A 15,419-nucleotide genomic window follows, 5' to 3' on the forward strand; every position below is an offset into this window, starting at 1 on the left:
CAGTTCTAAAGCATCAATTCTTCAACGCTCAGCTTTCTTTATAGTCCAACTCTCACATCCATACACGACTACTGGAAAAACCATAGCTTTGATTAGACAGACCTTTGTTGGTAAAGTAATGCCTCTGCTTTTTAATACACTAGGTTGATCATAGCTTTTCTTCCAAGCAGCAAGATTCTTTTAATTTCATGGCTGTAGTCACCATCTGCAGTGATTCTGGAGCCCAAAAAAATAAAATCTGCCACTGTGACCCAACTTACGTGGTTTCAATTCAGAAAGAACCTATTAAGGATGAGAATGCTGAACTGGAGAATTAGAACTCTCTTCTAAATCAGACAATTTCTCACTAGAGTCTAGTAATAGATTAGCTCAAAGGGTATGCGTGATTCAGCAGAAGGATCAAATTCAAAGTTCGGGGAAGAACAAATACCATCAGTATGTAAATGCCAAAGCCTCTAAGCAGTGATGAGATTATTATAGTCACCTATAATTCTTTGGGGTTTGAATGGGATAGAAAGTAGAGCTTGATTTACTGCCATCTAGAACACTTTCAAATCTTTTTTCTTTTTTTACTTTAGGAGCCTCTTTCACATTTAGGTGTTTATCCGATAACTTAATACAGAGATCTAATAGAATTTCCAGCTTAGAATGTGCTTTCCTCAGGCTATGACAATGTGAGTGTTTATCCTTCATGTTTGGGGGCCAGGAGCTAATAATTTGTTTTATATGAGTTGGGAAATGCTTTTGAAAGCTACCTAAATAGCCCCACATAAAGATACTTAAGAGATATGGCCTGATTTTCTCCTCATTCAAGACCTGTTTATATCCAGCTGCTTGAATAGCATGCAATGAGAGTACTTTCCTCTGTGGGGGCCACTATCAGAATATATTGCTTAATTTCATTATTGTAATGGAATGTTTAAACATCTATTGGCAGATATTATTGTATAAGAGTTTGACCCATTAATGAAATAATTCAGGGGAATTTTAAATAACCCAGTGAAAGCAAGAATGTGTACAGCGTATGTTGCCAGGTAAAAGAAAGCATGTCTCCCTGAATGCATACTGGAAAGAAGACATGAGCAAAACTCAAGGTTGCATACCAAGTGCCACTGGAGGCAACAATTCACTCACCAATGTTCAATGCTGAGGGAGCAAGAGTGGCCACGTTTACTTAAACATCAATTGACCACAATGATTTGCCAAGCTCCCAGTGGCTCAGCTGGTAAAGAATCCACCCGCAATTGGGAGACCTGGGTCCGATCCCTGGGTTGGGAAGATCCCCTGGAAAAGGGAACGGCTACCCACTCCAGTATTCTGGCCTGGAGAATCCCATGGACTATATATAGCCTCTGGGGTTGCAAAGAGTCGGAGACGACTGAGCGACTTTCACTTTCTCTCTTTTCAGAGATAAGGCTATTAAACTGAGAGACAGCATTGCAGTAACCCTTGATTGAGGAGGGTACTTTTTTCTCCCCTATGAGTGGTGCTGTTACAGCCCCTTGACTTTGAAGTCTCTGGAATATCAGATGTCCCCCTTAATGCTTTCTGCTAAAGTTATGGAGGCAATCCTTAGGCATCATGAATGCTTCTAACCAGCACATCAAAGCATCTGCACCTCACACAAACAATTCTGTGCAGTCCTGCCCCAAGGCCACAGCTGCCAGGCTGTACCAAGGCCACAGGCACAGAGGCCAGAACCAAGGGCAGCTCCGAAGCTGACTGAGCCCCTTTGTAACTGTTGCCAAAAGCCCCCTGACCATCAGCAGCAGGCTTCCTGACCCCACATGCGGCAGAAGCGCCCACCCCGCACTCACCCTGCAGCTCTCTAACCAATCAGCTAATCCCGACCTTCCAGCAGGAGTTTCATCCCGAGGCTAGAAAAACTGGCTACTGACCCGAAAAGTGCCGGCTCCCCCTCAGCCAGCCCACTGTTCCCAGGGTCCCTCAGCTCTCCCTGGCCTGTCAGGAGGCTGACTCGCTTCCTTGCTTCCGGCACCCTCATTATCTCTGCTTCTTGCTCTTAATAAACTCACTCCATTCCGAAATGCTCTGTGTCTGGAAATTTTTTTTCCCACCTGTGCTTGGACGGCCTCACCAAATTCTAAGTGCTTTAATCAGCTATGCAGTTCAGTAAGGGAATGGCCACTTTACTCTAGATGAAATACTCAAAAGTTCTCATGCTCAGTTCAGTTTCAGGCCATAGTACCAATCCCTTTATCAACAAGCCACAGTGACAGAACTTTACATGAGGAGAACATTCCCTCCACCTCAGCATAAACCTCTCAGGTTTTGCATTTCCTCCCTGAAGGCAGGGGATGCATCAGCACAGAAGAGCTATTATTTTTTCTTTAAAAAATAGGTTATAGTTTTGTACTTGATTTTAAAAAAATTATTTATTTGGCTGCACTCAGTCTTCCCTGAGGCATTTGAGATCTTAGGTGCAGCACTGGAGATCTACTTCCCTGATCAGGGATCGAACCCAGACCCCCTGAACTGAAAGCCTAGCATCTTAGCCACTGGACTTCCTTCATCAGGAACAGCATTAGCCAAAGGATCAGAGTCAAAGCAACTGTCGGTTTGGAAAAGGTCAGATGCCTAGTTCATCAAATATTAAACACAAAATTTTGATTTCTTAAGAAAGCTGATAATAAATTCATAACTTGTTCATAGTATCAGTCAACATTTACCATCTGCCTTGGGGAATGTAATCACACCACTGGCCATGTGAAAAGCAGAAAACACAAACCAGAACTGGGGTTATAGACTGAATGTGTGTGCTCCCCAAACTCATATGTTGAAACTCTGAGCCCAAGGTGATGGTGTCAGGAGGCGGGGTCCTCAGGAGGTGCCTGGCTTTAGATGAGATATGAGGCTGGAGGCCTCATGATAGGATCAGCATCCTCAGAAGAAGAGGAAGAGACTAGAGAGCTCTTTGTCAGACACGTGAGGACACAGCGGAAAGGAAAGAGGCTCTCCAACCATGAAGAGGCCCTCACAGCCTTCAAATATGCTGGCGCCCTCATCTTGGACCTTCTAGCCTCCAAAACCATGAGAAAGCATTGTTTGTTATTTAAGCCACCCAGACTACGGTATTTTGTTATAGCAGGCCAAAGTAACTGAGACAAGTTGCATGAGCATCTTGAAATAATTGCTAATTTTTTTTGGGGGGGGGTGGCACTGGGCTGTGTGCTTGTAAGATCTTAATTCCCCAAGTGGGGATTGAACCTGCAGTGGAAGTGCGGAGCCTCAACCACTGGACCACCAGGAAATATCCAATAATTGCTAATTTTTGAAGTAGAAAATTTCACTGGAAAAAGGTGATTTACCTTGTACAATATAGGGAGTTTATTTTCTTACCACATAACTTCTGATCTAGATTAAATAACTGTTCTTTCTCAATAAAATTATTAGAGAAATGCAAATCAAAGCTACAATGAGGTATCACTTCACATTGGTCAGAATGGCCATCATCAAAAAGTCTACAAATACTAAATGCTGGAGAGGGTATAGAGAAAAAGGAACCTTCTACATTGTTGGTGGGAATGTAAATTGGTACAGCTACTATGGAAAATAATATGGAGACTCCTTTAAAAACCAAATATAGAATTACTATATGATCCTGCAATCCCATCCCTGGGCACATATTCTGAGACAACCTTAATTTGAAAAGATACACATTCCCCTATGTTCAGTTCAGCACTGCTTACAATAGCCAAGTCATGGAAGCAACTTAAATGTTGACAGATGAGTGAATCAAGATGTGGTGTGTATATATATATATATATGTATATATATATATATATAAATATATGTACACAATGGAATATTTCTCTGGCATAAAAAAGAATGAAATAATGTCTCTCTTGCAGCAGGGATGGACCTAGAGAATATCACACTAAGTAAGTCAGACAAAGACGAACATCAGACGATATCACTTATGTGTGGAATCTAAAAAAAAGAAAAAAAAGATGCAAATGAATTTATATTCAAAAAAGTAGTAGACCCACAGACACAGAAAACAAACTTACGGTCACCAGAGGGGAAAGGCGGGGAGGGACAGACTAGGAGTTTGGGATTAACATGTACACACTGCCATGTATAAAAGAGACGCCGGGAAGGACCTACCGCGCAGCACAGGGAACGATACTCAGTATTTTGTACGTGCTCTTGCCTGGAGAATCTCATGGACCAAGGAGCCTGGTGGGCTACAGTCCAGGGGGTCGCAAAGAGTTGGACTCAACTGAGCGACTTGAAAAAAGAAAAAAATAAGAGAAAAGAATCTGAAAAAGAACAGATGTAAGAGTTGAATCACTTTGCTGGATAACTATAACTAACAGAACATTGTCAATCAACCATACTTGAATAAAATGATTTTTTAATTTGCTGGTTTTTCATCCTAACATCTCTTATGCACATCAGAGGAGTAAAGCAATAGCTTTTGATGTGTGGTATGAAGAACAGAAATACTTCACAAATAGAAAATAATGCCAGGGACATCCCTGGTCCAGTGGTCCAGTGGTTAAGGCTCCATGCTTCCACTGCAGGGGGAATGGCTTTGATCCACGGTCAAGAGCTAGGTTCTCACATGCCATGCAATGCAGCCAACAACAACAACAAAAAAAAAAAAGGAAAGAAAGAAAAGATTGCCAGTTTTGTATTTCCGTCACATACTTCAAACAGAAAATCCGTCAATTTCAATAATAGCTAGCATTTTTCCACCCAGTTCATGTAATTCAAAGTAAAGCTTTCCGTTTTAAAGTTCAATAATGAAAATATACATGTTTCTGTGGTGGCCATACACTTACAAATTTTCGTGCATGACAGTGATTGTTAAAAAAAATAAATAAATGAAAAACCTATGGGACTTCCCCAGTGTTACAGCGTATAGGAATCTGCCTGCCAATGCAGGTGACACAGGTCCAATCCCTAGTCTGGGAAGAGTCCAAACGCCACGGAACAGCTAAGCCCATGCACCTCGAGCCCGTGCCTTGCGGCAGGAGGAGCCACGACGCCAAGCCCAAGCACCGCAACTCCAACTGGAGAGCAGTCCCCGCTCGCTGAAGCCAGAGAAAGCCCGCACGGCAGCGAAGGCCTGGCAGAACAGGACAAAACACACAAACCATTTAAAACCCTATGGAACAGACACGCACTTTCTCATAAGCAATGTGGATCCTGACATTCTTACCTTCCTTATTGCTTCTAAAATGTATTCAGAATGCAAATCTGAAATTAACCATCACCATGGTGAATTAACCGTCACAACCACAAGTAACAAGCAGGCCAGGATGAAGACTAGGCACCCAGGTCAGCCCAGATGCCCTCCTGTGAGTCTTTAGCCTCAGGAGTCCCCCTTCTGTCATACTGATTTGAGAATACAAAACCTGTACCAAGCCATTCTCCAGTCTTTTATACCCTACACATGAGTCTCTACTGTGAGGTTATGTTTGTCACTTTCTAGAACCAACTCTGTCTTTTTAGCACTGAAATGACTGAATCCAAGTCACCATCAAGTATGTGTGATATATACTCCCTGAAAGTTTCTAGCAGATGGGAAATGACCTAGCAGATAACACATCCCTAACAGAGACACTCAGTGCTAAAGGTCTCCTGACCAGTCAAGTTCATCTTCTTGACTTGACCACTTAGAACCACTGCACCCAGAGACAGAGTTTATTTTCCAAAGACGACCATTTATTCCTTTCCCGTCCTCTTTCTACAACATAGCGTAGACACTCCTCCATGAGACAAGAGAGATGTTGGTTTTCCTGACATGCTTGTCCTTGGAAGCCAGCTGGCATGCTGTGTGGAAGCCGAGGCCACATGGAGGGGTCGTGTGTTAAGTGATGACAATAGCTGACCATCAGCATTAACTGCCAGATGTGTGAAGAAGCCGCAGGTGATTTTAGCCTCCAGGTGTCATGCCACTTCTCAGACACTGGGGAACAGAGGCCTGTTCCCCACTGGGCCCTGCCAAGTGACAGATTTCTGAGCTAAATGACTGTGTTGGTTTTTTTTTTAAACAGCTTTAGTGAGACATAATCCACATTATTAGACACCCATTTAAAGTACACAATTCAGGATCTGCCTGGTGTTCCAGTGGTTGGGAGTCTGCCTGCTAACGCAGGGGACATGGGTTCAGTTCCTGGTCCAGAAAGAGTCCACATGCCGGGGAGCAACCAAGCCCATGGGCCACACCACAGAGCCCACTACTGAAGCCTGTGTGCCCCAGAGCCCGTACCCTGCAACAGCAGAAGTCACTGCAGCGAGAAGCCCAGGCACCTCGGCGAAGAACAGCCCCCACTTCCCGCAACGAGAGAACCCGCGTGCAGCAGCAAAGACCCAGCACAGCCAGACACACACAATTCTTTAAAAAAGAATACACGAGAAAGTGTCGTCTTTTTGCTTTTAGTGTATTCAGTGTTGTACAAGCATCACAATCAAATTTAAAGCATTTTCATCACCCCCAGAAGAAACATGACCTACTCAAGGCACATTAGTTTGAGCAAACTCTGGGAGATAGAGGACAGGCAGGCCTGGCGTGCTGCAGTCCACGGGGTCGCAAGGAGCTGGACACGACTTAGCAACTGAACAACAAAAGAAATCTCTGCTCATTAACAGTTAATCTCCTCTTCCTCCATTTTCACCACCCCCAAAGAAACCTGTACTCATTAGCAGCTAATCTCCAAGCCGTCTCTCAGCCCTAGGGAACCACAAGTCTAGTTTCTGTCTCTAACAGATTTCCCCATTCCAGACATTCCACGAAAATCAGATAATATGAGGCCTTTTGGAACTGTCATTTTTCACTTTGTGTATCACCTTCAAGGTTCTGTTAGGGAAATTAAAGGGAGGTAGTCTTGCTCAGGCTTCAGAGGCAGGAGAGCAGGCCTCTGATTCTAACCTGCATGGACGCTGCAGGACTCTGTGCCCGCTGCAAGCACAGCATGTCAGGCAGCACTTCAGATAAGAAGGGGAGGGGGTCTTGGAATCTCTCAAGCCCCCGAAGGCCTGGCCAAGCCCCCCAGGTCTAAGAAGTCTTACAACTCACAAAGTTAAACAAACAGCACTGTCAAAGTAAAACAAGAGTTGCATTTTTGCGTATCGGTCTGCACCCTGGAATTATAAGCGGGAGCCCCGAAACTGCAATTTGAAGTCTCACCTGTGGGATGGACCCTTTCCCAGTTGCGACTCCATATTGCTATTAACAAGGGTCTTTGCAGCACTCGTCAAGTCGGGAAGTTGGTCAGCCCAATTTGGTGATATACGTAGAGTTACTTTTCCTTACTGTTTCTATTTCTTTTAATAACTGTATATTGAAATTAAGACAAATAATTACAAAAAATCAAAATTGTTTATGTGTAACAACTGATTTCTTTGGCTGACAAATCTTTTGAACTTAAAATGTTTAAGTAAAGCTTACAGCAAAACAGGCTCATCCGCATCATAGGTGTCTCATTACTTCATTTCTTTATTGGCAGAATATTCCACGGTGTGGATATATCACTTTTAATTTATGCATCCACCAGTTGTTGGACCTTTTGAGCTATTTCTGCTTTTAGTCTATTATGGATTTCTGGACTCTCAAGTCTGTTCCATCAGTCTCTATATCTATCCTCATGCCGGTCCATACTGTTTTTTATTTCTGTAGCTTTGTAGTAAGCTTTGATATCAGGAACTGGAGAACTTTGCTCTTGCTTGTTTTGGCAATTCTGTATCCCTTGAATTTCAAATATGAATTTAAAAATAATTTTGTCAATATCTGTAAGAAAAAATCTAGCAGGGGTTTTGATAGAAATTGAATTGCATCTTCTTAGGTCCATTTCAGACTTCGTCATCTTAAGCAACTCAGTTTTGGGGTGGCTTGTTGGGCAACAATGGCTGATCATACAAGCAGGGCAATTACCCCATTAGGGAAAGCATCCTTTTATTACGGGTGAAGACAAAGCAAAGTTCCAAATATTCAAACTGTATCTGCAGAGTGTCTCCTTCCAGACGGCAAGCAGGACTTTCCTTTGGACTAAAGCGCCTCTGATTGGTGCCTTTGGCCGCATTTCTGAGTTGAGCCCCTGTCGCCACTTGAGAGACAGATTCCGGTGCTGCCTGGCTCACAGCCCTCACCCAGGCGTGATGTTCTAACAGAAACAACCGGACCTGGGATCTCATTTCTTCTGCAGCCTTGGGGGTCTCCTGCTTGGAGCAGGGATTTGCTGAGGGAAACGGTTCCTGGCTGCCCGGGCCTGCTCTGACAGAGGGGGGCTCAGCAGCACAGCTGAGAATCTGTGCATGAGCAGATGACAGGCGGCTTCAGCTACGAGCAGAGGCACTGCTTTTGTTTAGAGGGGTGGGCCCCACAGTATGTGGGATCCTCACCTCTCAAGCAGGAATCGAACCTGCACCCCCTGCACAGAGTCTTAACCACTGGACCTCCAGGAAAGGCCCACTTTTTCCCTTTTTTTATAGCCACTGCTGAAATGACTGTGTGTTAAAATGTCCCACAGCATCCTGCGGTTTTTTAACCCTTCTTGCAAGGTTTTTGCCCAAATCCTTCCATTTCTGAGTATTTAGTGAGATAATTCGGAGAGAAAAGCCACCTCAGGGGGGACGGCCCCCTTTCCCTCTGGCATGGGGGAACGTGAGGGCCGCCTGCAGCCCACCGAGAGGCCAGGCTGGGGGCCCTCCCGCCGCCTCTGCCCCATGGAGGCTCTGGCCCGTGGTTCCACCCCTCAGGCAGGAAGGCCCAGGCAGGGAGGAGCCAAGTCACAACAGCTGAGGAGACAGATCTGCGGGTCCACTCAGTGTCCGGGCTACAGGCAGGCCTAGGGTTGGCTTCATTCAGACGGGAAGTGCCCCAGAGGGGCTCAGCCCACAGCATTATACATTGTGAGGGCAACAGGGAGCGAGGCGGGGGTCTAGAAGAGTAACGCCTGGATCCAGACAGTGGAGGAAGACCACGCGAAACCAGCTTAAGGCAAAGACCAGCCAGGGAGAGCGCAGAAGAGGCGACAGAAAAGGAAGAACTCTTCAGCGCCTGATCTGGGCAGGAGCCTAGCGGAAGTAGTTGGGACAGTCGTGGGCAACCAGGCGCCAGGCCTGATCAAAGGCCTGCACAACGGCCGGCTCCAGGGGCCCTTCCTCAGTGGCCGCCAAGTTCTCTTCCAGCTGCTCCAGGCTGGACATGCCCAGGATGACCGCGTCCCCATGGGCGCCCTGCAAGGGGAGATGACCAGACGTCACACACCGATGCTCCACAGGGACCCCGTCACACACCCCCTCCCAGTCCCGCCCCTGCCAGGACCTGGGGTTGGGCATCTTCTTCACACCCTACATAGTTGTACAAGCGCTCACGGTGCCTTCAACAATCATAACTATGTGACCCCCAAAACCCCGTCTTCTTCCGTCCAGCTGCCACGACGCTCACCCTCATTCAGACCTCAGTTTAGACTCCAGTTCTGCCATCAGCAGCTGTGTGAATGTGGTTTAGCTTTTTAACCCCCAAGACTCAGATCTCAGTTTTCACCATGCTTATAGGAATGAGAAATTATTCAAAGCACCTAACTCCCATTTATTGCAAACCTGCTGTATACGTGCCAGAGACTGTGCAACTGTGAACGGCTGAGGCTGGAGAAAAGCTTCAGCCAGAAGAAGGGACACCAAAGAGAGAAGGAAACCCCTCTCCCCCCAGAGGAGCAGGACCGGCGGGTTTTATATCAAGTCCGTGACCATAACTTTCTCTCCCATTCACAGATGTTTGCTCATCAGTAAAACTGGAACAATCCCACTTCATCAGCCCTAAGCAATCATTCAATCCGTGCTTGTAACGCCCTTGTGACAGAGCCTGGAATTTGGGTAGCTACCCAGAACAACAGGAAGGCTGCCGTGAGAACCGGACCAGAGGGAGATTTCAGAGGGAAAAACGATATAGAAATCATGCTGGCTCCTCAAAGAGAGCAGGAGCGGGTCTTCCGGGGATAGTGGGGGGTGAGGGGAGGTTACCTGGAGCTGGGAGTGGTGGTACATCCACCGGAGGGCGGCTGAGGTCATACTCGGGGCGCTGGTGCCGTATGCAGCCTGCAGGGCCTTCTCCACCAGGGCGATGCCCTCGAAGTGGTGCTCCTTCCAGTAGCTGGACAGGTGGGGAGGGTAGCACAGGGTCAGGACCACGGGGTCATACGGGGGGCCACTGCCTAAGAGTCAACCGGGCAGCTGCACCCACCCCAAGCCTGCAGTATCGAGGGGCTGGTGTCCCCTCAAGCAGGAGGTCTCCTGCTTTGGGGGGCAGCGGAACCACCCAGGATGCTGGCTCCCTCACCAGAGACCTCAAGGATGTCTCTGCTCTTAGAACTCTAACCCTGCCCTTACTTTACCTGGAGAAACAGGCAGCCAGTACAGTGGCCCCACCCGGCCCCGGCCGCCTGTTCCTCCATCCGGGGCCCTGTCTTTCCCTCTTGGAGGGTGATCACCACTTCTCAGGGATGAACCATGCCTTGGAAGGTTGAGCATGAGGTCCAGGGAGCCTCATTCCTCTCAGGGGTTCCAAGAATACAAGAAGAAACCCTCCAGAGGGTTTCCTAATTCCTCCAGGATTCAAGAGAGCTAGGTCCAGGCAGCAAGGAAAAGCCTGCAGGCCCTAGGAAAGCAGCCTAGAGTGTCTCCATTTCAGACTCTGGGGACCCCCTCCCACCCCACACGTCCTGACACCGTCCGCCCGCAGCTCACCGATCCCTGTAGACCTTTGCCCAGCTGTTCCCAAAGAAGCGGCCCTCGGGCTGTTTCCCGTCCTTGTCCTCATACTTGTACCTGCCGGTCAGCAGGCCTCCTGCGGGAAGGCTGCAGTCAGACCCCCAGCCACCGCCCCCAGACGCCATCTGGACCGGAAGTGGGGGTGATAGCAGGGGAACCAGGAGGGATGGAGGTCCTGGCAACCCCCTCCCCTTCCCAGGTCTGGGGCCAGGCTTCTCCCGGGTCAGGAAGGGGCAGAAACGGGGTCGGGAAGGCCCTCCCGCCCAGGGGAGCCTGTGCCCACAGCAGCCCCACAGCCCGTACCAGCCAGAGGGTTGTAGGCGTAGAACCTCAGTCCAAAGCGCCGGAGGCAGGGCAGGAGCTCCGTCTCCACCTGTCGGGTGGTGGCGTTGTACATGCCCTGCAGGCGGAAGGGCCAGCTGAGCGGGGGCTGGCCACGGGGCCACATCCTGCTCTCAAAGTGTTCGGTCAAGACCCCCCCAGGACTCCAGCATGGTTTCAAAGTCACTACTTTGGACGGAGAGATGGTGCTGGGCCCCAGGAAGGGAAGGCGGCCTGGCTCTGCCATCCCACACACATCTGCAGGCACCAACCGCACGCGGGCTGGAGCCTGAGCTCTCAAACACGTGGATCTGGTGAGGCCTCTGCTTCAAGAGATGTCAGAGTCGAGTTAAAAACAAAGCAGAGTGGGCTCTCCTGATGGTTCCGTGGTTAAGACTCCACCTCGCAAAGCAAGAGACACGAGTCTGATCCCTGGTAGGGCAACTAAGCCTGAGAGCCGCAACTAGAGAGTCCATGGGCCGCCAAGAAAGACCCGGCATGATGCAGCTAAGATCTGAGGCAGCCAAATAAACAAACAACAAAAAAAGAAAAGACAGGACAGGTGATCACAGAAAGGTGGCTTCTGTGATCACGGCGGATTCTCAGAAATACTCGCTCAATGCGTAAAGATGGGGTCTGGAGACTGGAGGACCCACTGGGCTGTCGGGAAAGGCTTCCAGAGGAAAGGTATCTAAGTGACGTCCGGGCACTCCTTCCAGGGAGAAGGGGGAGGCAAGTCCGGGCTGACCACAGAGCCAGAAGCAGGCGGGAAGGGGGGCTAGGGCCTGAGAGGGCGGGCGCCCGTGGCCAGGCTGAGGGCCCCCAGGGGCCGTCTACAGGCTGGGAGCAGGGGAGTGGCTGCTCTGGAGCGGGCAGGTGGGGGCAGGGGATGGCCCAAGAGGAGCTGGGACCGCAGGCGCCCTGGAGACGGGCGTCTGCAGCCCCGGCCTCACCTGGTACACGGTGGGCTGGATCCAGCCGTTGCTCCTGCACAGAGTACAGATCTCGGCCACCTCCCAGGCGGCATAGTTGGAGAGGCCGAGCTCCACGAACTTGCCCTGCGGGGGAGAGGCCACGGTCAGATGCCCCCACAGCCCAGAACGCCAGTCCCAGAGATTGGGACCCTGGGCATTGGGTCCGGCCCCGGCGGCTCTGCTCCGGGACCGCCCTGGAGCCTCTGCTCTCTGGGCACTGACAGGCCAGGGCGGGGAGCGGGGGGCGGGGGGCCGCCCTCACCTCCTGGTGCAGCTGGTGGCAGGCGCGCAGCGTCTCTTCCACGGGGGTGCCGTGGTCTGGTGCGTGCAGATAGAAGAGGTCGACCCGGGGGCACTGCAGCCGCTGGAGGGACGTCTCTAGCTGGGACCGGAGGCTGTCAGGCTTCAATGATTTCCCCTCCCAGGGATTGGCCTTGGTGGCAATTTTCGCTTTGGAGGAAGGATGTAATGGTTAATGTAACCATTCACTGGCCACATGACCTGGAGAAATTACTTAAGTTCTCAGAGTTTCAATTCTCTAATCTACAACATGAGGGTGAAAACGATGGATCTGTCCTCATAAGGAGAGCATGAGAATTAATGTCTCATGTGAGCTCCTGATGTTCACTGCCGCTATTAGTCACGACTGCTGGCTGGTGAGCCTTGGGGCAGAGCCCAAGTCTGCAGAGATGACCGAAACACACTCCCATCTCTGCCCTCAAGGCGCTCACAGGCTAGAGGCTGATGTTAAATATGAATGCGCAGTAGAGCCCAGAGCAGACCTGCATGTCCAACTGAGGAATTCAAGGGAGGGCTTCCTGACCCCCGAAGTTGAGTCTCTGAAAAAAGAGTCCAGCTAACAAGGAAGGGTGGGAAGCACGTTTCAGAGGGTGGGAACTTGGGCAAAGGCAAGAAAGCACAGTAGGTGGATCACTGAGTTATAAGAGCGTGAACCCCAGGCAGGAAGCACTGGGACACGAGACAAGAAGGGGGCCCAGGCCCAATTCCAAAGGGTTTTCTCAAATCCCAACCATGGTTCAAAGGTTTCATGAGTGAACCAGTCAGCTGCGTTCACTCTGGCTGCCATAAGACAGACACGTCTGGAGATGGACCAAGTATACAAGCTGCTACAAGAATTCGGGAAAGAGATGCAGCTGCAGAACGTGGCCCCTGGCAGGTCCATTTAAGAGAGAGGTAGAAGGCAAAATGAGCAGAAGGCAGTGGCAGTTTGCCTCTCCCTTCTCGATTCCTGGAAGCATGCACAGCTGCACCCCCACTGTAGAGGTGCACCCCCCACCCCCACCCCCGCCTCAGCAGAACAGGAGAGTGCTCTGTCTGTCATGCAGGCAGCTTGGAAGTGCTGTAAAGAATGCCTTCTCTCTGGGACGTCTCTGGTGGTCCAGTGGGTAGGGCTCCGTGCTTCCACTGCAGGGGTTTAGATCCCTGGTTGGGAACTACGCAGGCCTCAGCCTTGCAATGCAGCAAACAAAAGAAAGGAAAGAAGAATGCCAGCTCTTTGGATTCTGTACTTTTCACACTTGGCAAAGGCAACTTGGTGGTTCAGAGGGGAGGAACAAGTCCCTCAGCTTCCAGTCCAGATTTTCTCCATCCCCACATCTGTCAATCTCCCTGCTGCATTCTTGGTGTGAACTTTGCCCTGGGTCCAACGTGAGGACTTGGGACTCAGTAAGCAGTGAGCGCTGGCCTCAAAGAAGGAAGCGGGAAAGGGCCTGAGTGAGAAAAACCAGTTCAGAAACCAGATTTTCATTAGCCAAGAGAAGCAGCAGGTGAGCTAGAGCATGGGTCTGAGATGCACATTCCCAGTTCCTGCAGATCCACCAAGCTGTGAATCTAAGGCCAACCCAGAGGGCACCACCCACAAGGGCTGGGAAGGAAGAGCCTCAGGATGAAAGAGAGGAGGCAGAGTGCGGTAGGAACAGTAACAGCCGAGTTTACTGAGTCGGACCTACCAAGCTCCAGGCAACCTCCTAGGCACGTCCAGTGGCATCAGGCCGATGAGGGACCATCCCTCCACACACACAGCCTCTACTCAAGCCACACCTGCCTCCAGGCCATCCTTCCACACACCAGTCCTGGCACAGCTGTGCCCTTTGCCTCTCAAACCCCTTTCTCTCATTCTCTGCCCAGCAAAGTACACCTGGTCCTCGAGGGGCCAGCTCCAGGACATTCTGAGCCTTTCGGAGGTCCTCTCCCTGGCCTCCTCAAGCCTTCCTCCCCTAAAAGTGCTTCCTCTTCTAGGCTCCTCTGCCATCATTTGCTTCCATCTTCCCCACTAGATGACAAGCTCCCTGGAGGTGGGTTATACCTCCATAAGAAGCTGGCACGGGGCTACAGAAGTGGACACGAAGCCCTTACCCCATCTCTCACACCTCCCCACTCTTCAGCCCACCACCCCTGCTCTCCCAGCCTTGCCAGGGGCAATGCTGCAGCTCTCCGTGGGAGAGCCAAGGGTACTGCCAAATGAACGAAGTCTAGTGCCTGATGAAAAGGGAGCTCGAGGGGGCGCACCGGCGGGGAAGGCAATGGGGAGAGTGGCGGAGGCAGAGCGCCTGTGGACCGTTTACGCGCACCTGGCAAGCGGGTTAGGGCACAGCTCTGGAGTCCGGTGCCGCAGACAGCAGCACCAAGAGAGCGAGAGAGGTAGGAAAGCAAGGACTAGACTAGGCTCGGCTAAGACTCGGGGGCTACCGAGTTGCAACCCCACAAGAGCGGAGGGGAAGGTCGTCCGGAGAAAGCGCTCTTCAGCTGTCCGGACTGGATGCGCACGGAGCTCGAAGAGCGAGCGGGGGGGTGGTCCACAAAACTGCGGGACGGCGAGGGGAGGGCACCGAGCGGACGGAGCTGCCGGCCCTGGCCGCTGCAGGGGTGTGGCTGGGTTGGGTCGCCGTCCGGCGCACGGGTCTGCGCCGCACGCGGCGGGGTGAGAACGGGCGGTCGGAGCACCGGGCGTTACCTGTGCAGTCACGGCCGCCCAGCCCGAGCCCCAGGCCGCCCAGGATGCTCTCGGACCGGCCGTCGTTGTACATGAAGGCCGTGTCCAGCTCAGCGTGGCCGCGCTCCAGGAAGGCGCTCACGGCCGCGGCGCTGGCGGGCGCGTCCATGCGGCGCCCCATCCCCATGGTGCCCAGCACGGTGGCGGGCCGGGCCGGGGAGCCAGAGGCGGCCCGCGGGGACCGGGACATGGCGGCAGCGGCGGCGGCGGCCCGCGCCTCAGGCGGCCGGGAGCCGGGAGCGCAGCGGACGGCGGCGCGGCCCACCGCGCGAGTCAAGGTCCTCAGCATGAGGCCGGCGCCTGCGCGCTGGGACGCCTGAGGCCCAGTCCACCCGCCGCGGGGGCGGGGCCCGGCGTCACCCCGCCCCTCC

The 15,419-nt window shown here is 51.2% G+C and overlaps 1 protein-coding gene across 1 annotated transcript; it reads right to left on the bottom strand.

The window, feature by feature from the left end:
- Positions 1–6,397: 6,397 nt before the first annotated feature.
- On the bottom strand, positions 6,398–15,375 carry LOC110140672 (aflatoxin B1 aldehyde reductase member 4). Its single transcript, XM_020899229.2, has 7 exons — positions 15,010–15,375; positions 12,298–12,485; positions 12,015–12,119; positions 11,044–11,140; positions 10,717–10,816; positions 9,994–10,123; positions 6,398–9,207 (listed from the first exon to the last, which is right to left on the bottom strand). The coding sequence occupies exons 1-7, from the start codon at positions 15,335–15,337 to the stop codon at positions 9,046–9,048; spliced, it is 1,110 nt and encodes a 369-aa protein (XP_020754888.2). The 5' UTR covers positions 15,338–15,375; the 3' UTR covers positions 6,398–9,045.
- Positions 15,376–15,419: the final 44 nt, after the last annotated feature.

The sequence above is a fragment of the Odocoileus virginianus genome, chromosome 30 (assembly GCF_023699985.2).
Source record: "Odocoileus virginianus isolate 20LAN1187 ecotype Illinois chromosome 30, Ovbor_1.2, whole genome shotgun sequence".
Lineage (NCBI taxonomy): Eukaryota > Metazoa > Chordata > Mammalia > Artiodactyla > Cervidae > Odocoileus > Odocoileus virginianus.